The following is a 22,479-nucleotide window of genomic DNA, read 5'->3' as shown; positions in this document are numbered from 1 at the left end:
TTGGATTGTGAGGGCGAACTGTTGCACGTAGTTCGTGCATAAGCGCCATCCTAATTCTCAACGTGGACCATGTGAGGCAGGCTGCCCTGTCATGCAGCTTGGTAACACATTGCGGCCGTGTCTCATCTTCCGATATGTAGGACAAGCATCCAGAGGTTTCTCGGCAGCATCTCTCCTCCTTGGTTGGTATTACCTCGCACCGATTGCAGGTACACCAGGTGGAGACGTTGTCCATGCGTCTAGGCTCAGGCTCTTGATCTGTTGATTCGTCCTCCCAACTGTCATCCGAAGCCCCATTGTTTCTACATCTTTCTCTTTCGAGTAATTCCGGCTCGGAATACTCTGGCTCATACTGGTAGGGCTGTATTGTTGGCATTATGCAACAAAATTAAAATAGATAGTAATGATGGTACTAGTATCTGTTCACACGGGCTACGAGCAACGAAGATAGCTGAAGAGAGCAGAAACAAGCCACAGGATACACAAAAAAAGACGGTGAAATGATTGGAAAAACAAATCTGATGTTGTCTGATGAGAAGCGGTCTGTTTATACTTATTGAGGAAAGAGGCGTCCTGCCATTTCCATGGAGAAACGTCATTAACTGGAGCACAGACAACATTGACACGAGACATGCATTGGCGTTGTGAAATGTGCCGTACTCATCTAGTGATGTCAGCCTCGGGGCTGGGGGATATGATTTAGTGCCGCCAGGGCAGTTCACCTTAGGGTGATGAAGCAACGCATAAGATTAGCACATGATGGCTGTGCCCTGCTGCCTGATTTTGCATGTCTAAAAGTGAGAAAAACTATGGTAAGGTGCATAGGAAATGTCTGTACGATCGATCAACGTATGCTTAAAAACACATGCCCGAACGCTCGGTACAATAATATTTTTGAGTGCACTATTCCTTTAAGAAATCCAGGCATCCAATAGGCCCAGGAAGTCACCTGAGCCTTCCCCAGTTCCATTTCTACAGTAAGCCTAGGGCAGCCTTGCCCGGGTAGCCAGCAAAGTGCAGTGGATAAGGGAAATTCCCTGTTTGCCTGTTCAACTGGTGCCCAGCCCTGCACTGTTGCCCCCTACACCTCCCCACCAGCTCAGGTGATCAGTGGGGAGAAGTAAGGGTGGAAGTAGTATACTCAATTTCTTTTCTTGCTACTTTCTATCGTCACCAAAGAGATTTCCCGCCTGTTCGACTTTTGTCACTGTGAATGTTGCCACTGTTTAACTGTTGTTCTGAAATTTGCTGCTGTGAGGTTTTTTTAACTTTACGTTTAGGTGCTGTGAGTTATACATTTAGAATCCTGCCATGGTGGAACTTGCATAACTTTTCCTCACTGTGAGATCTGCGGTTTTAAATTTAGCGGCTGTGAGGTTTTAACTTTGAATCTTGCCACTGTGCGACATTCTTATCCCTGATTTTTGCCACTATGAGACTGCATCACTTTGAATTACACCACTGCAACATTATCTCACTTTGCACTTTTCTGCTGTTTTACCTTTGCATTTTGCCCTCTGGGACTTTTTTTAATTTTGAATTTTGCCACTTTAGTATTCTGTCACTTTGAATTTTGCTGCTTAGAGTTTTTAACTTTGAATTTTGCCCTTCTGAGACTTTCTTAACTATGATTTTTTTACCACTGTGAGACGTTCTTAACTTTGGATTTTGCTGCTCTGTTACCCTGTCACTTGGAACTCAGCCTCTGCAAGTCTTTAACTTTGAATTTTGCCATTGTGAAATTCTGTCACTTTGAACTTTGTGGCTGTCACTTAACATCGAATATTTCTACTGGGGGACCTTCCTAACTTTGAATTTTGCCACTGTTAGATTTTGCCTGGAGTGGTTTTTGTAAACTTTGCACCTTGCCTCTTTTAAATTCTGCCACTGTAATCTTCTTCTTTCTCACTTTGAATGTTGCCACTGTGGGCTCTGTCTCTCCGAATTCTTCCACTATGAGGTTTGGCGCACTTTTAATCGGCTCCTGGTGCAGGGATTCCTCCTGGGATAAGGGTACTTGGCCCCCTTCAGGGTCCGAGTAGTAACACTCAGGCAGATGCTCATTCTCAGAGCTACTATAAATCTGAGACCACCTCATACGGGACCCAACAAACACGGGGGAGACACCCTCAAGGGTCTCAGAAGGGAGTCTGTAGGAGGCAGCAACTCCCTCAGCCCACCCAAATCCTTTGGGAATGAGGCGACAATGGGAACCTGCAAAGTTGGCGTCTTCACCGCTGAAGTCATGGCTGAAAAAACTGCAGCAGATGGCGGTACTCTGAGGCAGAGCCACCCTTGGTGTTGTAGGTGTTGTGACTGTACAAACAACAGTCGCTGCCAGTCCTTTTGTCGACTAAGTAATGGTGGTCATCGATGAGGTGGTTGCAAGATGTCATCGACAACAGTCGTGGTTGTCAACGATGAGGCCGTTGGTGAGGTACAAGTCTTGGAAGATGAAGTAGTCACTGACGAAGTAGTGGTCCTGGCAGATGATGGCGTCATCGGCGGGGTCTCTGCCACAGCTGAATAAGAGAAAGTTGTCGACGGGTCTCCAGCCGGCGTCTTCTTCGAAGACTTGTCCTTTGAAGAGGATTTGTGTTTGGAACTTCCTCGCAGAAGGCACCCCATAAACCGGTAGGCTCACCGTAGTCAGACGGGGAATGAGCCCTTCCCAAACCAAATCCCTCAGCAGCAGCGACCTTTGTGGGATCAGATGCGTGGTGCTTTACCTTCTTTTGGATCCTCTGTGAAGGGGCATCATCAAAGGACCTCAACCTCTTTTTCTCATAGGCAGCATGCTCATGGGACCGGCTGGTCCTTGACGAGGCATGACTGCGCCCGGAGGCTGCATCGGGGTCCGTCTCCTCCTTGAGCCAAGCCACCGACCTGCAATCGCGATCATGCTTGTCCTTTGCCGGGAACCCACGGCAGATCTCACATCATCTTCATCATGGTCCGGATGCAGACAATACAGGCATCTGGGGTGCTGATCCTCGACATAAATGTTCAGGCCACATTTCTCAAAGGCCTTGAAGAGACTTGTCTTGCCCACATCGGACATCGCTGAGGTGAGATGTAAGCCCGAGCATGGGCCCCCTGAAAACCTGACGAGATAAGACGATGGAACTTGATCTTCGCCAACTACGGGTCCCCGCTGCTGGTAGTCAACCGCAACGGTTAACGATGAAAAGGATTGACGAATACTATCCAAAGCTATCACAAAAGATCAAAACAAATCACAATTCTCAAAGAGCAATGCGAGAGGACTCCCAACACTGAAACGAAGTTACTGGGGGGGGCAGTCACTCAGTACTGACAGTCTTAGGGACTCTAGTCAGTTTCCCCATAAGACTGAGTAAATAGGCAAGGGAAGTAAAGCAAAAGGCTTTACTTACCTCCAAAAAGTCAGGATTGTGTTCAAAGCAAAGCCAGAAGAAAGTGTGTCTTATTGAAGTATATGGGAGGAAAGGATCACAAACAACATCTTTCCTAACACCCCCTCCTTCCAGTTCCACTGCCTTGGCTACCTCAAGGCGGTGTGCTGTTCGTTCTCGACCTGCAGAGCATAGGCCGCACAGTTGTTAGTTTAATGCTCTGGAGTGTCCTGTCTTTGAAATGCTTACATGCCTAGAGTTCTATCAGTGCAGGAGTTGGCATCATTTTATGACGTTTTTCCCATTGCAGCATTGTCATCTTATAGTGAGTACTGTGGGGACACTGTGTCCCATTTTATTTATCCTATGCTACATCTTTGTTACTTTTTAAGGCCTCCTCTGAAACAGGCTGGTGGCAGTCATTTAATTTTTACTGTTTCACGTGGGCCCCAATAAATTTTCATATGAGGCATAGCTGTTAGGCAAATTCTGGAAGCTTGGTTGTTCACTATTGGACAGCCATCTCTAAGCTTGAATGGTGCAAGCTCCCTTATTGGAGGCCCCGGGTCGACCTCAGCCTAAATTCTGAATATAAGGAGGGTAGCTGGGCCCAGGAACTGAGTCGCCCACTGGAGCTGAAGAGATCTGAAGAAGTCGACAGATGGCCGCTGGAGGGCTGCTGCAGGAACCAGTAGAGAAGCCTATTGTACCCCCCTAATCCCCCACACCCAACCGTCTGACATCTTCAGTGGAACCGAAAGACAACCAGCGGTGATCATCCTTTAACCCGCAACCCGATGAACCTTCACCGCGACAATGGTGAGGCAAATCTATATCGCTTGAACTCCACCTCCACCCCCCCACCCCCCACCCGACCCCCTCCATTGGGTTTGCATTGGGTGCAAATTCCTGCTTACTAGCTTTATGCAGCCCTGGCCCAGTATAGTGGTGTTTTGGTCAGGGTTTATGGGGGTCATTCTCTTGCACCCCAGGGGTGGTAGCTGCCTCCCAGAACTCTACAGCTTAATGTATGACACTTAACTGCCTTTCTAAATATTTTCCCATTGCACTGTATGCCCTTTGTCCTAGACTCCCTAGCTGGGTTGTCTCTCCTAGGCTACTTACATGTGACCCTCAGGAACCTTTGTCGATCACCAAAAAGAGTTCCAGAGAGACTGTTATCTGGGGATGGGTTTCTGAAGTTCGGTATGTTGCGTGGCATGCCTTTTAGGTGTAATTACAATATTCTGATTGTTTTAGCAACTCCCTCTCTGCTTTAGTTTATGCGCGTTCCTGTTTGATTAGCGCTTGTGATTTTAAAATGGTGTGTAAACCTGTGCACTGTCTATACGGTTATTTGTACTTCCTCTTTAGTTCAGCCTTTTTGCTTGCTCTATGTTACTTAAGTGCATGGTTTAGTTCAACTGGGGTTGTGAGAGCCTTACTTAACCCTAGGTTGGCTTTTCCAGGTAGTGACTTTGAAAGCTCCTCCTAACACAGAATGATGTCTCGCTGTCTCTCCCTGTCTGTACTTCTCGCTGTCTCTCCCTTTCTGTATGTCTGTATGTCTCTCTGTTTATCCTCATTACATTCCCTTTGTGTGTTGTATGCTAGCCTATACCATTTCACCATCCTGTAACCCTCTTGAGAGGATAGCTTTGAGTGCCCTGCAAGGACAAGGCCAGTCAGGTTTATAAAGAGAAGCCCTGCAAACTGGATTGGACTTTCTAAACCCTAAACATATGGCCTAGGCAATTCCTTCTTTTAGGGAGATTCATTATTTGTATGCGTCATCACCTCTCCTAGTGAGACCCCCAGAACGTTGTGCTGGACTTCTGGACCTTTTTCTTTAAATCCTGAATGAGTGGAGCCTTTTTCCACTCATTCATTCTTTTGGGTTCTGTCTTTTTGAACTCTGTACTTTGTATTCTACGTGTACTATGGAGTCAGTCTAATTCATAGATCTTAAAGGCATCTGTATTTTTCTAATGCAGCACACAGCTCCTTATGGGCAGTGTTGCTGGGGACCCTTACAGTCCTCCTTTGAGATTCTTTTTAAATATCCTCAAGTAACTACAGTTCTTAAGGAAAGAGTGATACGTAGTATCTCTGCCAATACTTGATAGTCTGAGAGATTGGCATACACCACCTTAGGTGGAGTGCCAAAGGGATACCTAGTATCCCCCTTCGCTCCGCTCCTGTGACTTTTTGGTCACATAGAAAATCACCTAGTTATGGCTTGTGGCAGTGGATGTGTTCTACCTACTATAGTGTATTTTTTATACTGCAGGCCAGGGGAGTTGCTAGGTCTGGAAAAGACCCGGGGCTAGGCTGATGTCGGAACTGTTGGGACTGGGGGCTAGCTAATCTTTTGGCTGTAGCTCCTGAGATTCTATCCGGGGCTACAACCAAAAGATCAGGGGCTATAGCCCCCTTAGCCCCCCCTAGCAACGCCCCTGCTGCAGGCAATGTCCATAACCTCTGTAGTGCACAATAGGGTCACTAAAGTACCAACATGGGGCCTGCCTCCCTTCTTTTTTCTTCTTTCTTTCGCCATTATTAGCATGGTTGGTGTTTGTCAGCCCTTCTACCATTCTGGGGGGGAGGCCTGTGTGAGTGTTTTGCTTTTGGCGGGAGCCCTTGGGTGTCCCCTCCTAGGCTCCAGAGTGTCTGGCCAGGCAGGAAGTGGGGGAGGAATTTCCACCCCCCTGTCCTTTGACTGCCAGGGTGCCTGAATAGGTCCAGCTCCCACAGGGGTGTCTGAAATGCCCCTTTCTGTACAATTCTGGGAGAGATTGCAGAGGAGTGTGTGCTGGAACTGTATATAAAGTGAGGGTTCCGGAGTGAAAAGCAAGTCGACCACTGGAAGCTGAAGTAACCGAAGAAGACGACGACCAGAGACGCCTGCAGACCCTTTGCAATACTGTGAAGCGACCACTGCTGTCCTGACCCCGTTTTCCATGCGACAGAGGAGCTCCAAAGAGGACAACTCCTTCCCTTTGGCTGGTGGGAACAGCCAGTCCCAAGACGCACTTTAAATTGAGCCATCTCCCGAGGTCCTAGGAGTTTGCAGAGCTGCGGAAGCCCAATACCAGGAGCCCTGCTGCCCATTTCAAGTGCATCATTGTGGAAAGGCTGAAATGGTCCATATCTTTGCTAAACCCGTAAGGACACTCCAGAGATCCGATCCAACTCGCCCAGAACCCCTCATCAGAGCGTGGGTCTGCAGGAAGCGAAGAAGGTTGTTTGGGCGATCTGTATCCTTTGTTGGTGCTGCAGAAAAGGCGCCAAAACCACAGAGTGAACCAAGAAGTTAATGAAAGTTGTGCTCCAGGTCCTACCTCGAGACTGCTGCTGAGAGATCCAGTCCATTGTCCTGCCTTCATTCATGAGACCAAGGAATGCGGATGTCGGATCCAGAGCTGCAATATTGCACAAACATTTTCTTCTAACCTAAGGTACTGTGGGGAAAAATGTGTAGCTTACCTGATTCCAAGTAGTTGCTCCAGAGCATTAGAGTGCATGTAGAGGTGTCCAGGGCAACCCCCTATTACCTGCGACTCAAGCTGCTGCTTGTGTCCATTCTTCGAGTCCTTTAATAAGATCTCCCTTGTTAGTTGTTAACTTGCTGCTTCAAGAACATTAGAGACTGGAAGAAATCCACAGGAACTCTACGTATTCTGCTGCTTGCCAAGAGTTTGAACCCTCTCCGAACTACCGTTAGCTAAGGCTGCGTTATGGGACTTAAAAGACTTACTGGGCGAAGAAACCTTCTATAAAACCTTGGACCAAGCTTATGCTACAGTAACTAACAATTTTCCTTCCATTAAGTGACTTTACTATATGTGTTTGCAGAGTAACTGCATTACTGTAATATCTGTTAAAAACCGCAGGTGCGCGTAATAACCGATAATACGATCACATTGTCTTTTCCCTTTCTAACGTTGCTACAAATGTAACCTCGAACAAACGCAAAAGTGAAAGATGCCTTTGAAGTGTATTCTCAAGTATTCCGAAGTGTTCTAGTGTAAACATCTAAAGTATTTAAAGTGATTCTTAAGATCAGCCCGACTGCTCTATCACTCTACCAAGGTCCTCATTTAGTACAGACTGATACCAAGAGTTTGGGATCTACAAACCACTGGGGTAGCTTACTAAAGTCTTACTGCCAGTAGGACTTTAGGAAAACTCCCCTAACACCTTCAAACAGAGGCTGTATCTGTTTTGATACAGTAAAGGTCGAATGGGTACCTCTCATAAACTTTGTAGTTTAGGGTGCTTTCCTATTTAAAAGTGTAAATAACTAAGCAATCTCTCTATATTTAACGGCTTTATGAACCAGAATTGCTCACCTATCCCCTGCATCAACAACAAAGTTACTTCTAACAAGATTAAAGTATATTTCCTTACACTGCTTTGCAATTCCTTTACTTAATATAATGTGGTTATGCCCTTTATTATTGTCCACCACTCGCCCTTTTAAAAGTAATACCTCGTTAACCTGTTTTCTTGTCTACATAACTTGCTTCCAAGAGTGGTATTGACAAGGTTGTAATTTGCTGCTCCACAGGGCAGTATGTAGTCTTATATGCCAATTCACAAACTCAGCCTGGTCAGAATTTGGTTGTAAAAGAAAACATTATTTCAGAATTTCGCTTTGGAGAGTTTACGTCTCTCCCTTGCGATCCCTTGGAAATGGGTCCATGGAGAGGTGCAAATTCTGCCACTTATTAAAGCTAAATCTTCTGAGGATGGCCCCTCAACTATAGGTGCGTTCTCAGACACAAATCGCCTTATGATGGGCTCTGGTGTAGGGGCACCAGCCTGCACAGTGTTGAAGTAGAATACATATCTCTTTGCTCTGAAGTCTTAAGATGTAAATGGGCACCCCTTGCATTTGTTGTCATACTCCTTTCTATAGCGTGCAATGGTATGACTGCTTTGTGTAACAGCTTGGCCATACTTGCTCATGTCTTGTTCCACTCTTTGGTGTAGTTCGACCTGCTGGATCAGGAGTCCCTCCACGAATCTCGAGAGAACACATTGATGATCGAGGACAAGTCAAAGCCTAAACAGTACTACAAATACTGGTTTCTCCCAGGACGCTGGATGAGAGTGCGCTACGACCGCCTAGCTCTGCTGGCTCTTCTAGACCGGTGAGTATCCTGCCAACATTCTATTTTAATATCTAAACAAAAATTGGCCTGATAAGTATTCAATCAAGCTTCATCATTTGAAATGGTACAAAAGTAACACTGATGGCAAAACCTTGCCTCACTGTGAGCCTCTGGTATCAAGTGATAATAATGCAGGAAATAATGAAGAATTAATTTACAAAGATGAAAATATATTGCATGATATAATAGCGTGGGTAAAAAAATGCCTAACCGCAGAAAAAATATCAAAATAAAGAAAAGAAAATGATAGGGGTGGGTTTTAGGTGTTAAACAATAAATAAACAGATTTAGGTTAAAATTGTGGTAAAGAGGAGGGAGACTAGGAGAGATTAGTAAGTAGAGAGTAGGAGGGGTAAGGGGGGTTTGGGGGGTGCCCCCCTTCAAATTAGGTATGTTTACAATGTGAACTGTAAAAGGCATTTTGATATTTTTTTCTTGCAATATTCTTTGCACTCTGTAATTGTACGGCTGTTATTTCTGCAATGAAATCACAGTGAATCTGACCCTCTCTACAAAAGTGATGACTTTTCGAAGAAAGTCCTGTGTTGATCTCGCTTCATAACCCCAGCCTTTGCAATATCTAAACAAAGTTTTTTGCAGGAATATGTAGCACTTTCCGCATTACTCTCCTTGTTCATATGAACATTCCTCTGATGAGGGAAGGGGGAAGTGCTGGAGAGGGCGGAAGGCTGTGGGAAGCGAGTGCCAGACAGCCAGGGGGAATACAGGGGGAAGGAACGTCCGGAGTGCAGTAGAAGGAAGGGCCATGTGGTAAGTGTGAGGTATGGGGCTGGAAGGGCTAAAGGGGTGCAGGCCCAGCCAGGCTAGTGCAGGGGGGCCCAAGAAGGGCAAGTACACAGGGGGCCAGGGGAGCCAAGTGCAGGGATAGACTGGACGAGTAGGGCCTGGTGCTCTGTAAGAATCTGAAGGAACCAGGCAGCCAGTCAAAGAGGCAGACAGGGACAATTAGCAGGGGAAGGGTATAGGGGAGAGGGAAGAGGGAAAAGAGTAAGAGAAAAGGAAGGTCTTTAGAAGATTTCGGAACTTAAGGAGATCCGGCACAAGTCTGAGAGGGGCAGTGAGGCCATTCAGAGGGAGGCCCCTGTGGAGGAGAGAGAACCATCGCCCACTCTCCCCCTTCAGCTTTGGGGGAAGGATTTTGGGAGGCCACCTTATTTATGGTAAACTGGGAAGACACTGAGAGGTAAGCCAATACCCAATCAAGGTGATGTAGCTGAGCAGTTAAGACTTTGCCTCAGGAAAAGTGTGAGAGTGGTCTAGGGCTACAATGAGTCTATACAGAGCAACACCAATAATTCAAGTTTGACAATACACTTTATTTGTAAGGCCGTCGCATATACACTAAGCATATGAAACTAGCAGGTAAGTATTGTCACACAAAAAAGCAAATGCAGAATTGTATATGAATTATTTGCAGTGCAATACAGGTGAGTAGTCAGATGCAAGTAAAAATAGGTCAAACCAACACAGGCCCAAAAGTCACAAGTTCCAAAGGTTAGCTTCTTCAGGCCAGCTTATTCGGAAATAATGCAGTGGGCTGTAGTGCTGGTTTTAGAAAGCTTTCAAAATTGGATGTGTTTATAGCAAAGTTCAGGTAAGTACTCAACTCAATCCTGGTAGACCTAGGAAAGAATCCTTAACCCAGGTTCCACCACCAGAGGTCTGGTCGGAGTGAGTTAGGATCAAGACTTTACGTTTAATGTTGGATTATGGAGGACAGGTAGTGCAGAAATTGGTATGTTATCTTAACCCCCTCACTCCGATTCTTACAGATACCACTGCAGGTTTCCCAGAATCCATTCGTGACAGTCTTCTGTGCTTGGTTTGGATGAGGGCAGCCCAGGGGTCATGGTGCAGTGGTTACTTTTGACACTGACTGTGGCTTTCGCAGGCTACGGGACGTCGTGTGTGTGAGCCAGAGGAAGGGGCTAGGACAGTCTGTTGTCTGAAAGTCTGTTGCTGGGCAGATGTGATGTTCAGTGATTGGACAACCCACGGCTGTTTCAATTGTGTATTTCCTTACCATTGGTGGGCTTGCCCCCAGCCTGAATCCTGGATAAAAGCATGGCTCCATCATTTGTTCAGCAGATCATTGAAGAAGAGCAGCCCGTTGACGAACCGAGGACTACTCCTGCAGCTGACGAGCATAGACTCCAGTGTTGTCCCGGTGAAGCCCACCTCCTTTTTCCTGATCTCAGGAAGGCCTTCATTGGTGCTTCAACTCCTGGACAGGTGGGAACAATCGGTCATAATCCCTGCTCAAGGATCCTTGCCTACTGAGCGTTCAAAAGTGTCCCTGGACCAACCAGTGGGCTTACTTGCTCTCTCCTGGGCTACATCTCTGAAGCCGTCACTCATTCCGAGGAGAACTATGGAACTGTGGAGATCTTCAGCTTGTGACACAAGTCGCTTGCTCCTGTATTTTCATCCGTCTCACTCCAAGGGAAGCTGTGCTGAGCCTGCTCTTGTGTTTTCTGCCTGAGGATCGCCTGTCTCCGCCTCACTGTGGTCACTCAAGTTGCTCCACTTTCTTCATTCCCCTGTTAAGATGGATTTTTAGAATCAAGCCTGGTTGACCGATTTTAGAAGGCCATCCTAGTTCTAGTGAACGGGGGACTCTGAGAGGTTAGACAAAACCCAATGAAGGTAGCAATGAAGAGCAGTCAAGGCTATTCTCAGGCGAGTGCGAGTGGGTGAAGTAACCACAAAGTGGAGTTGAAAGGCAGATGCCTCCCATTTGCGCCTCAGTATTATAACACTTAGAAAACAGAAGGCTAAATAATTACAAAGTTATTCCTATTGCTGAGTCTGAGTGTGAGTGGGGCCAGGGGTTCACAATGCGTCCACACAGTGAAGCACACAATTCAGTTTACATGACAGAAATGAATACAAATACAGTATTCTAAAAAATTAAACAAGCAGGTGATATCACACAACACTCAATATTAACAATTTATACAGTCACAATAGGTTCTTAAAATACATTCAATGACTTAAATTAACAAAGGAGGTAAGCAAAATTAATGCAGTAAAGCTGGAACCAAGTTACAAGTGATATTACCTAACTTCTCCAGCATGGGGTCTTACATGGATTCACATGCTCATGAATATTCCCCGTTGTCAGGCTTGGAATCCTCGGTAATATAAAGCAGTTTAGCTTTAACCTAAAAAGAGCATGTCGCTTGTATATCCTATTGCTGTCACTTTAGGTAATTCTGCCCCATCCACTGACATGCGTCCTCCTTAGCTCCACCCCTGGTGACCATCTTCAGATTGACTGATCCGCAACTAACTCCACAGGATAAGCGACTTTCTTGCCCTACGAGCCCTTGGCCTCATGGCCCCATACTGGTGCATACAGCTCTTAGGGATGTGTCAATTGACATTTTGATCACTCTCCATACTTTAGTCTCTGAGATTCAGCAACGTCTTCCACCAGTGGCTCTGAGTGCTCCAGTGGGTCCTGGTCCGGCGCTGGCTACAAGTCCCCCAAGACCGTCCCGACCTCACCAGACACCACCCCATCCAGCTCCTGCTGTTCCACAGCCTCCTATGTTGGCGGGCCTAATCTTACAGGTACGTATACCACTACTGACACCAATCCAGACACGGATGGTACTCAGGGGATGAATGTGTCTGACGACTACGTCCCCGTGGATGCCGAGCTTCTAGACACAGACTTTCCAGCTGCAGACTCTCCTCTGGATGAGATCGGATCCTTTCAAGCCTTGATCTTCTGGGCTGCGAAGCTATTTAACCTCGTCCCTGAGGAGAAAAAGAAGGAAGGTTTTCTTGTTCAACGTCATGAGTTCTGCAGGAAGACCCCAGTCTCTGTTCCTCTACGGGATGGCGTCTAGGAAGAGGGCCTGCAGGTGATGAGAAACCCTTAATCTGATTCTTCCAAAAAGGAGCGTTTGGAAAAGAAATACAAGGTCCCGGACACAGCACCCAAATGCCTCAGGACCCATCCCACACCAGACTCTGTGGTGTGAGAGGTCAGAAATGAGGGGCAGAAACAAAGTTGTAATATTCTCATTGTTAGACATTTTTTTTAACAGAAATGGGTTGGATAAGCACCTCTCTAACCCTATCTTAAAGAAGAGTTTCCATAGAAAACTAAAACTAATCACTGTATCCAGTGTTAGGGGAGTTTTCCTAAAGTCCCACGGATAGTAAGACTTTAGTAAGCTACCCCAGTGGGTTGCAGATCCCCAACTCTTTAGTATCAGTCTGTACTAATTCAGGACCTTTGTAGAGTGGCAGAGCAGTCAGGCTTATTTTAAGAAGATGTGAGCTGAACGTAAGTACAATGAATCAATGAATCCAGCTAGTAAAGCACATCAAAGAAACACTTACACTTAAATGTACATTAAAATATATATTTATTATATTTACACAAGTCACTGTTAAATACTTAGCACAATAAACCATCACAAATAGATATACTTTTCAATACTTTCAAATAGTCACTGTTTAGTTGGTTGTTGCTGAACACATACAATTGTTATAGAAGTTTGAAAGTTCTATTACTAATACTGCGTACCCACAAAATAAAACGATAATTGTACTTAATTTGCATACCCATATAAGATAGGGATTTTTTGGAAAGAAAACAGTTGGTTAGTGTTATCCTAGTAGAGCCTCGGGTTCTAGAGGCAGTTTCGCAGCACTGCAAGTCTTTTAAAGTCAAAACCCAACCCCAGTTAAAAGGCAGTTCACATTGGGTTAAAGTCTTGCAAAGCAGAAGAAATTCATGTCGGTACTTTGTAAACTCTAGGAAGGAAGATACAGGAATGCTTACCAATGGAGGAGACCCTGAGAAAGAACTCACTAAAAGGGACACAAGCAGCGGCTTGAGTCAGAGGTAAGAGGGGATTGCCCTGGACACCTCTATGTGCACCCCAACCCTCTGGAGCGACTTTCTGGAATCGGGTAAGCAATACCTTTTTCCCCACAGTACCTTAGGTTAGAAGAAAATGTTTGTGCTGGATAATCTGCGATGTTGCTGCTCTGGACCCGACTTCTGGATTCCTTGGTCTGTTGACGAAAGTCAGGACAATGGAAGGGATCTCTCTGCAGCAGTCTCGAAGGAGGAGCTGGGGCACGACCTTCGACAACTTCTTGGTTCACTCTGCGGTTTTGGTGCCTTTTCTGCAGCACCCACAAAGGACACGATTCACCCCGTCAATTGTCTTCGCTTCCTGAAGTCCCGTACTATGATGAGGAGGTCTGGGTGAGTGGGATCGGCTCTCTGGAGTGTCCTTGAGGCCTCAGCAAAGGTTTGGACTGATTCAGCCTTTACATGAAGATGCACTCGAAATGGGCAGCAGGTCTCCTGGTATTGAGGTTCTGTAGCTCTGGAAACTCGTAGGCCCTCAAGAGATGGCTCAATTTAAAGTTTGTCTTGGGACGGGTTTTTCCCACCAGCCAAAGGGAAGTAGTCATCCTCTTCGGAGCTCCTCTGTCGCATATAAAACGGGGTCAGGACAGCAGTGGTGGCTTCATGGTGTTGCAAAGGGTCTGCAGGCATCTCTGGTCATCTTCGTCTTGGGTTACTTCAACTTCCAGTGGTCGACAGGCTTTTCACTCCAGAAAAGCCTCACTTGTCATACAATTCCAGCACACACTCTCTGAAATCACTCTAAGCAATTTACAGAAAGGGGCATTTGGCTGTTCAATCAGGACAGCCAGAAACCAGTGGGGAGCTGGTTCTATTCAGGCACTCTGGCAGACAAAGGACAGGGGGGTGGAAAATTCTCCCCCCACTTTGTGCATGTCCAGGCACACTGGAGCTTAGGCGGGGACACCCAAGTGTTCCCGCCAAAGGCCACACACGCATGCACGCCTAAGGTGGTGTGTGCCAATCTCTCAGACAATAACATTTTGTGAGAGATACTAAGTATCACTCTATCCTCAAGAACTGTAGTTACTTGAGGATATGGAAGAAGAATCGCAAAAGGAGGACCCTAAGGGTCCCCAGCAATGCTGGCCATAAGGAACTGTGTGCTGCAATAGTAAAAAATACAGATGCCTTTAAGAGCTGTGGAGTAGACAGACTCCATAGTACAGGTAGAATACAAAGAATAGAGTTCCAAAAGACAGGGCCCATAAGAATGAATGAGTGGAAAAAGGCTCCACTCATTCAGGATTTAAAGAAAAAGGTCCAGAAGTCGAGGAAAAAGTGCTGGGGATTTCACTGGGAGAGGGGACGAAGCATCACAATGATAAATCACCCTAACATCCAGTCATTAGAAACGTATAAACTGTCCTTGTGTCCAAAACATTTTAATCTGACCCTCGCACTAGAAACAAATAACTAAGGGTGAAAGACAATGTCTCTGACTTATGTTTAGCAAAATGTGTTCCAAGTCAAAATATAAAAATACATCTAACAGGAAGTATTTTCCAAGGAGAAACCCTTGGATCCAGAGGGTGGTTCACTTTCTCTGGATATTTAGGTAGGATGGCAAATGTCTCTTTCATACAACGTTTCTTGGTATCACAAATGTGTCTTTGTCCAACAGTTTCTTTGATTCTTTATATTAGGTTCAGAAAGCTCTTGTGCAAACAACGCATTCCATAACATCCATCATCTTCCTTGGTTTCTTTGTACTGGATTCACAAAGTTAGTGGGTTCACAAAGTTCTTATTCATGTAATAAATTCCACAATAAGCTTTCTTCAACTTTTCTTGTACTTTGGCAGATTCTAATTTCTCTTGTATTTAGGTGGATTGCCTGGTGTATTCCTTTACCAGTATCCCTCCTGTGAGCTCTTCAAGCCTCCTGGTAGAGCCCCCTGCCAGGTATCTTGTCACAGTGTTAAACGTCCTTGTACAACTTCAAGTTCCTGGTGTGTCTGCCTAGCAGGACTTATTTCATGTGCTTCTCAAATTCCCTGGTATACTTCCGTGCCAGGTGTTTTGTAACATGGTTAAACATGGCCTCTACAACTTAGGTGGAACTCGTGGTATATTTCTCTGCCAGGAATCCTCTTATGGGCTCTTTATTCCCGTGGTATACACCCCTACCCAGTATCTTCCCACAGTGTTAAAGGTTTTATAAAGTTTCAAAATGCCTGGTTTATTTGTTTGCCAGGACTTCATTTGTAGACTTCCTAGATCCCATGGTATATTTCTTTGCCAGGTCTCTTTCCACAATGTTTAGAGAGTTCATACAACTTGAGTGGATATCCTGGTATACTCCCCTCCCAGGAATCCTTCTCTGGGGTCCTGCAGATCCCCTGGTATACTTCTCTGCCAGGTATCTCTCCCCAAATGTCAACTGTCTGGTGTATTCCTTTTACTTGGACTTCTTATTGCTTTCACTATGCCACAGTCGCATCAGCTTTGTTGTGTTTCAATATGTTTACTTTACAAATGGAACCATTAAAGGACATGGAGGGATTATGGGATGATTTGCGACATTTCCGATCTGGAAGCCCACAGGCCAAGGAGGGAGCAGCTCCAGGCCGTGGGTTCTGCAGCGATGCTTCTGGGAATGAGTTTGAGTTTAGGTCTTGTAATGGGCAGTTTGTAAGGGGTGGAGAGGGTGGGGTCAGCCGGCCAGACCCACCTACGTAGGAATTGACAGAGCCATGCATATAGATTATGTGCTTTTATCTGCTAGGCTCTGGCCATTTGCCATAACCTTTAAAGTTCTTGATATCCAGGTAGTGATCACAGACCCCTGTCACTACGTTTGCTGTACATGGGCATGTGCGAGCAATTCCCCCAGCACAGGCCCAGTAATCTGATACAAATCCAAGGCCAGGCGAATAGAAGGATCAAGTGGGCTGATCTTAATTTACCAGCCCTCAAACCCGGGATTTACGAATCAATTCTCATTGGCCTTGAACACTTATTATCCCTAGATACACCAGATGTTGAAGTGCTCCAAGCGCATGATAGATTGACCCAGAGTATAATGCTCTTTGTAACTAAACTGTGCAAAAAGATTAAAAACACGTCATTAAAGGGGCCTGCTGGTATCACGCTGAGTGTGGGGCAGCCAAGCTAGCCCTCTTGGTTTGTCTTAAGAGTGGTTTAGGTGTGGATCGGGATGAGTTAAAGTACTGTAGAACGTTCTATATACAAATTATAAAAACTAAAAAAGATAAGTCAATTTGGTAGGAGTGGGAGGAACTCCAGGAAGTAGTTAACCAGGGGGACTCTAAATTGTTCTGGGGGATTATCATTGACAGCAAAGAGGCCAATGATAATGGTCTCACTGACAATATCGCCCCATCGGTATGGAGGGAACATTTTCAGAAATTGAATGGAGCAGTAGGTCCATCTGAGCCTCAGGCTCTATAAGTAAGGACAGAGTCGAAAGGGCATGAAAAGCCCCCTCAAGATAGAGTTTAAGGAGGTCTGTGAGGAAATCACATTGCAACGCTGGGTCAAGGCCCCAGGACCAGATTTCTTGCCCACTGATCTGGTCAAGGACGAACCAAACATATGGGCACCTGCCCTGTGGCACCTGTTTGATGTGATCATTATAGAGCTAACAAAGTACCTCTGTCCTGGCAGGAAGCCACAATAGTACCAATATACAAAAAAGGGGGAAGGTATGACTCCTCTTATTTTTGACTCATATCACTTCTAGATGGGGCTGGGAAAATATACACCAGAATAATATATGAACATCTTTAGGCATGGGTTGTCCAGGAGGGCCTCATGGACCACCTACAGGTGGGATTTTGCCCTAAGATAAGTACCACAGACCAGGTATTCCGTCTGAGCTTGATCACACAGAAATACGCATTTGTGGATCTCCAGACCGTGTTTGACTGCGTGTCAAGAGATGAGCTGTGGTCCATTATGGCCAAAAGGGGGATACCGGACAACCTCCTTACGATTATCGCACATTTATCGTCAAACAATACAGCAAGGGTCCGTTGGGGCTTAGGTGGTGAATTTACTGAATCCTTCACCGTAATAAGAGGGGTTGAGGCAGGGGTGTGTCCTCGCCCCTCTCTTATTACTCTTATACATTGATGAGGTTGTATGTCGTGTTAGGCGAATGAGCCTTCATCATCCCAAATTAGGGCTGGAAAGCATCCCCATTCTCCTCTTTGTGGATGATGTTCTATTTTCTACATCCGTTAAAGGCCTGTAAGTCACCCTGGGAGCATTTGTTGAAAAATGTATCGATTTACAAATGGAGGTCAATATTGGGACAACTGAGGCCATGGTATTCCTGCCAAGATTTTAAATTGACTAAAATACAACTCCAAATCAATGGCATGCCCCTGGAGCAAGTATGTAACTTTGATTATCTTGGTGTAAGATTACAGGATAGGGGTGGATGAACTCCACAGTTAGCTAAATCATAGGCTGACTTGGACAAATACAGTGGTGCAATCTGGAGATGTTTTCTCACTCGTGGACGAGGGGCTATCACACCTGCCCTCACTATATATAGTGCACAAGCTAAGGCTGTGGCACTGTATGGTGCTGAGATCTGGGGCCACGCCCCAGTCAGAAATCTGAACACAGTGGAGAGAGGCTTCCTTATGCGCTTGCTCGGTTTGCCAGCCCCTTTCCCGGGTATACGAACCTATTGAGAACTGGGGCTGTATCCAGTAGGTGCTGTTGTTGCCCTTAGGCCTGTCCTGTATTGGATTAGGGTATGGACTACACCGGAGCTCGGGATGTAACGTGAGGTCATATTTCACATGCTACACTTAGAGGGCAGTCGCTCCTTGACCTGCTTTGCATATAGCAAAGGGTATTAGACTAGTTTCCATTTGATCTACTGGACAAACCCATCTGGCATACCACCAGGAGCTGCTAATAGATTGAAGAGCCTAGTGCGGGAGGCCACAACAGTAGATATTATTCGTGCTTGTGACAATTTGGCCATGGCGGATTACTATCTGGAATGCAAAATGTGTCTGGGGTTTGAAACCTATCTGGATGTGGCTACACACCTATTTGCTAGAAGCCTGTATGCAAAGTTTAGGCTGGGTGAATTAAATTTGCCCTACCGCACATGCAAATGGGATGTAGAGAAAAATGACATTTGCCAGGCCTGCGGCCAAGCTAAAGAAACCATATGCCGTTTCCTGTTCTTTTGTGAGAGGTATGCAGTCTTGCGGAACAAGGATCTAAAAACACTCTGCAATACCTATGGCATATGTCGAACAAAGGACGTGCTGTTAATGTTTCGCCACTCCCAGAATATCAACATTGTATACTTTGTGGCGTCTTACCTCTTCCATGCATGGCGTGAGAGGTCCAGGTTTCTGAGTAGTGATGGAACCAGGCGATGAACTACTGTCAATCTAGTGATGGCTTAGCTGGCCATCTATTATTTATTTAAGGACCTGGTTTATAGCCCATTTAAATGTTTACCATAGCCTGATAGTAATAACCTGAGTTTGTTTTAGACAGAACATAAAGCGCAGAGATCCACAGTTCCTTCAGGCTCCCACATATGGACCTTAATTAACATCGAGGAATATAATGTGGACATACCAGTACTGTGCAGGAAATCGACATTCACACCCACACTTTATGAAAATAATGCCATTGACATTTTTCATTAGTCGGTAACAAGAGAGCTGCATACACTGGAGGACGGAATGCCTCACCACACTAACCATGAGAGGAGAAATCTTAACCCAGAAGAAAGAAAGGCTCTCAAAAATGTGCAGGTGAACAAGGATTTCATTATCAAAGAAGCAGATCAGGCTGGCAATATTGTCATCCGGAACAGAACTGATTACATCCAAATGGCAATGAATCACCTCACGACACTGGGATGCTACGAAACATTAGCCACCAACCCGACAACATCCATCGACGAGGCCTAATCACAGATGACGAACGAGAGTACCCAAACACCTTAAAGTACCAACTATCTATTTTTTGCCCAAAGTGCAAAAAACCGATGACAAAATCCCGGAAAGGAGACCCATACTCGGTGCCATTGGATGGGTCACTGAAACTTTTGCTAATTATATAAACAATGTCCTGGGACTTGAAGTCATCAAAATACCAACATACCTCCGCGATGGCATGCACACCCTACTCATACTACAGGAGGTTGTTTGGGAACCGAATTACCTACTTGTGACACTCAATGTCAAAGCACTCTACACATCAATTGATCATATACTGGCACTCAAGGCAGTGGACTACACCTTTGCCAAGATCTCTTCATCCTTCTTTTCTCATGTAGAACTGACCAAGGAATTTGGGGAATTTTCTCTGACCAGCACAGTCTTCTTATTCAACCAGCCACACTACCAGCAAACTAAAGGGATTGCAATGGAGGCAACCTATGCTCCGTCCCTAGCCAACCTCTTCATGAATCATTATGAACAGGTTCATGCATTTGCAAACAAAGTATTTACCTCATTGGTACATAAATGGTACAGATATATTGACGACATGTTGATGATCTGGACATGAACTGAACAACAGCTCACAGATTACAAGGAATACTTAAACTGTAACGCTCACCTGGTATCCACGGGGACGTCACTCAGCCTGTTCTGACCTCTTACAACCTCAAACCCTTCACTGGAGTCTACTCGACTGGAGACTGGTTCTGAAACACAGGGTTGGTAGAGTTTAACTCCCTATTGTCTCTGTATGCTTGCGCCCTTTCTTCCCTGGGCTCCAACCCTTCCCTTTGATCCACAGCTCACCTTGTTTTCTTGGAAAGTGTGCTCTCTGTCCTGCTTTCAGCGCAGCGGCGCGTTGATTGATGCAGGCTCGTTGCTGCCTAGTTACTCACTGGCAAGAGTCCGACAGGTAAGTATAATGAGTATTTTGAACAGTTCTCGAACTTCGTTCCTTTCCTTCCTTAGATGATGGCCGGCGTCTGGGGATGGCGACGTGCTGTTGAGATGAGTAGCGCTGAAGGTGAGTGAGAGGGTGATGCGACCCTTTCGTATTCGTATTGAACTGAGTTCTTTTTCTGTGTCTTTTAGGTGCCACAACGTTTTCAGCGTGGATGTCGGTTATGAAGAAGAAATGCGGTAAGTAAGCGCGGTATGCAGCGCCTCTAGATGTTTCCACGCTAACCTGGAGTGTCTTTTCCCTCTTGCAGATGGATGAGAAGTTCCGGAGACTGAATTCCCCCAGAGCGGCTGGGATTCAGGTAAGCGTTTGAAGCTCTTACAGTCTTTAAAAGTAAGCAAAGATTTGCTGAATGCTTACTAATGCCTTTTTTCTGTTCTTTTCCCTTTTCCTTAGTAAGCAGCGTGCCGGGATGGGAATGACACCACCGAAGATGCCCGCAGAACAGAAGAAGCGATAAATGATGGGCATAAGCGCCGCAAGGTAAGGCTGTTCCTAACGGTGTTCTTGTTCTTGCAGGGGCTGAGCGCAGAAGAAAGATGCAGGCCTACTGGAGACCGATCCGAACACAGTGAGTGTCACGCTGCAGGTGCAGAAAACGCAAAGCATGTTTCTCAGCCTGGGCGTAGCTTAAATAGTCTCTTGGTATCCCAGGTGTCTCTGGGCTGAACCACACCCAAAAGACTAGACTGCACATGCAGTTCTGGGAACCGAAATATGTGGGGGCATCCATCTTGTCCCCATCAATGCACAACAAGTCCAATCCCCATGTTATCCTATGGGAGTGAGTGAGTCTGGTGCCACAAGCGCCAAGTCTGACTCCAAGTGGGTCTTTGGAGGGATGGAGAGGCCCTTGAGGGCCATGTAGGTGATCGTGGCCTGGCTCCAGCCTGACATCTTGGAGGGATGGGGACATGAGGGGCAGGAATCATGACAGCTGATGATCTGGACAGGAACTGAACAACAACTCAAAGATTACAAGGAATACTTAAACTCCAACCAATTTGGCATAAAACTAACTGGGACACACAGCAACCTAAACATTGATTTATTTTGGACATTACGATCACAATTAATGACGGAACTCTGAAAACTAGTACCTACAGGAAACCCCCGGAGGTCAACTCAGTACTCCACGTCCAGAGTTGTCACTGCAAATCCGTTATAAACCACATCCCTAAAGGGGAATTTGTTAGGGCTCGAAGAAACTGCAACAACAATGCAGCTTTTGAATCAGAATGTGTTCTACTTTGCAAGCACTTTTCCCAAAGAGGCTACAACGTAACAGTAATTGAAACAGCAGCCAATAAAGCCAGGCACATATCCAGAGAAACACTGTTGACCCCCGGACCAAACTGGGTCCTACGGATTACAATCAGATATGTCACCAGATACCATCGAGACAGTCACTGAATCCAAAAAATCCTGGCAAAACATTGCCACTTGCTCAATATTGATGAAGACATTATACTTTGGATTTCAGCAAGACCCCAGATGTCCTACAGTAAGGCACCCACGCTTTGCTTAGCCCATCCTACATGACAGTAGAGACATGCAAGCAAGACAACTGGTTAACCTCTACCAAACCATCAGGCTTTTACAAACGTGGAAACTGTTCCATGTGCATGCATGCCTTAAGCACAAAAATTGTCACGTTCAGGGAAAACCACACCCACAAAATCACTGACTTTATAAATTGCAAATCCAAATATGTCATACATGTAATTATCTGTACATGCAAACTGCTATATATCGGCAGTACTATCAGGGAGCTACGTACCATGATTCGAGAGCATTTCGGATCATTGAAATCACAGGACTCCAAATACCCTCTGGCACAGCATTGGGAGGAAAAACATCAATTGGAAAGAAAAGACGACATCAGATTCGTGGGACTTGAAATTGTCACGGGTGAAGCAAGAGGAGGAGACGGAGAGCTACGATTAAGACAACGCGAGGCAAAACTGTAATCTGTAAACTGTAATGGGTCATTTATAATGCGCTTAATACCCATAGGTTTCTAAGCGCGGACCCGGGGATCGAACCTGTGTTGCTCGGTGTCGTCTTGCTTCCAAGGCGAGCGCGTTGCCCTTGAG

General features: G+C 45.7%; 1 protein-coding gene across 2 annotated transcripts in view; it reads left to right on the top strand.

Moving 5' to 3' along the window:
* The window catches only part of PCNX3 (pecanex 3), a 1,956,057-nt gene that overhangs the window by 688,912 nt on the left and 1,244,666 nt on the right, over positions 1–22,479 (top strand). For both annotated transcript variants that reach the window (XM_069644841.1, XM_069644840.1), the window contains one exon: positions 8,370–8,530. In XM_069644841.1, the coding sequence (XP_069500942.1) occupies positions 8,370–8,530 (161 nt within the window). The remainder of the gene's footprint in view (positions 1–8,369; positions 8,531–22,479) is intronic.

The sequence above is a fragment of the Ambystoma mexicanum genome, chromosome 2p (assembly GCF_040938575.1).
Source record: "Ambystoma mexicanum isolate Mex_15411 chromosome 2p, UKY_AmexF1_1, whole genome shotgun sequence".
In the NCBI taxonomy this organism is placed as follows: domain Eukaryota; kingdom Metazoa; phylum Chordata; class Amphibia; order Caudata; family Ambystomatidae; genus Ambystoma; species Ambystoma mexicanum.
The sequence above is the reverse complement of the archived record's forward strand: the minus strand, read 5'-3'. Positions and strand labels throughout refer to the sequence as shown.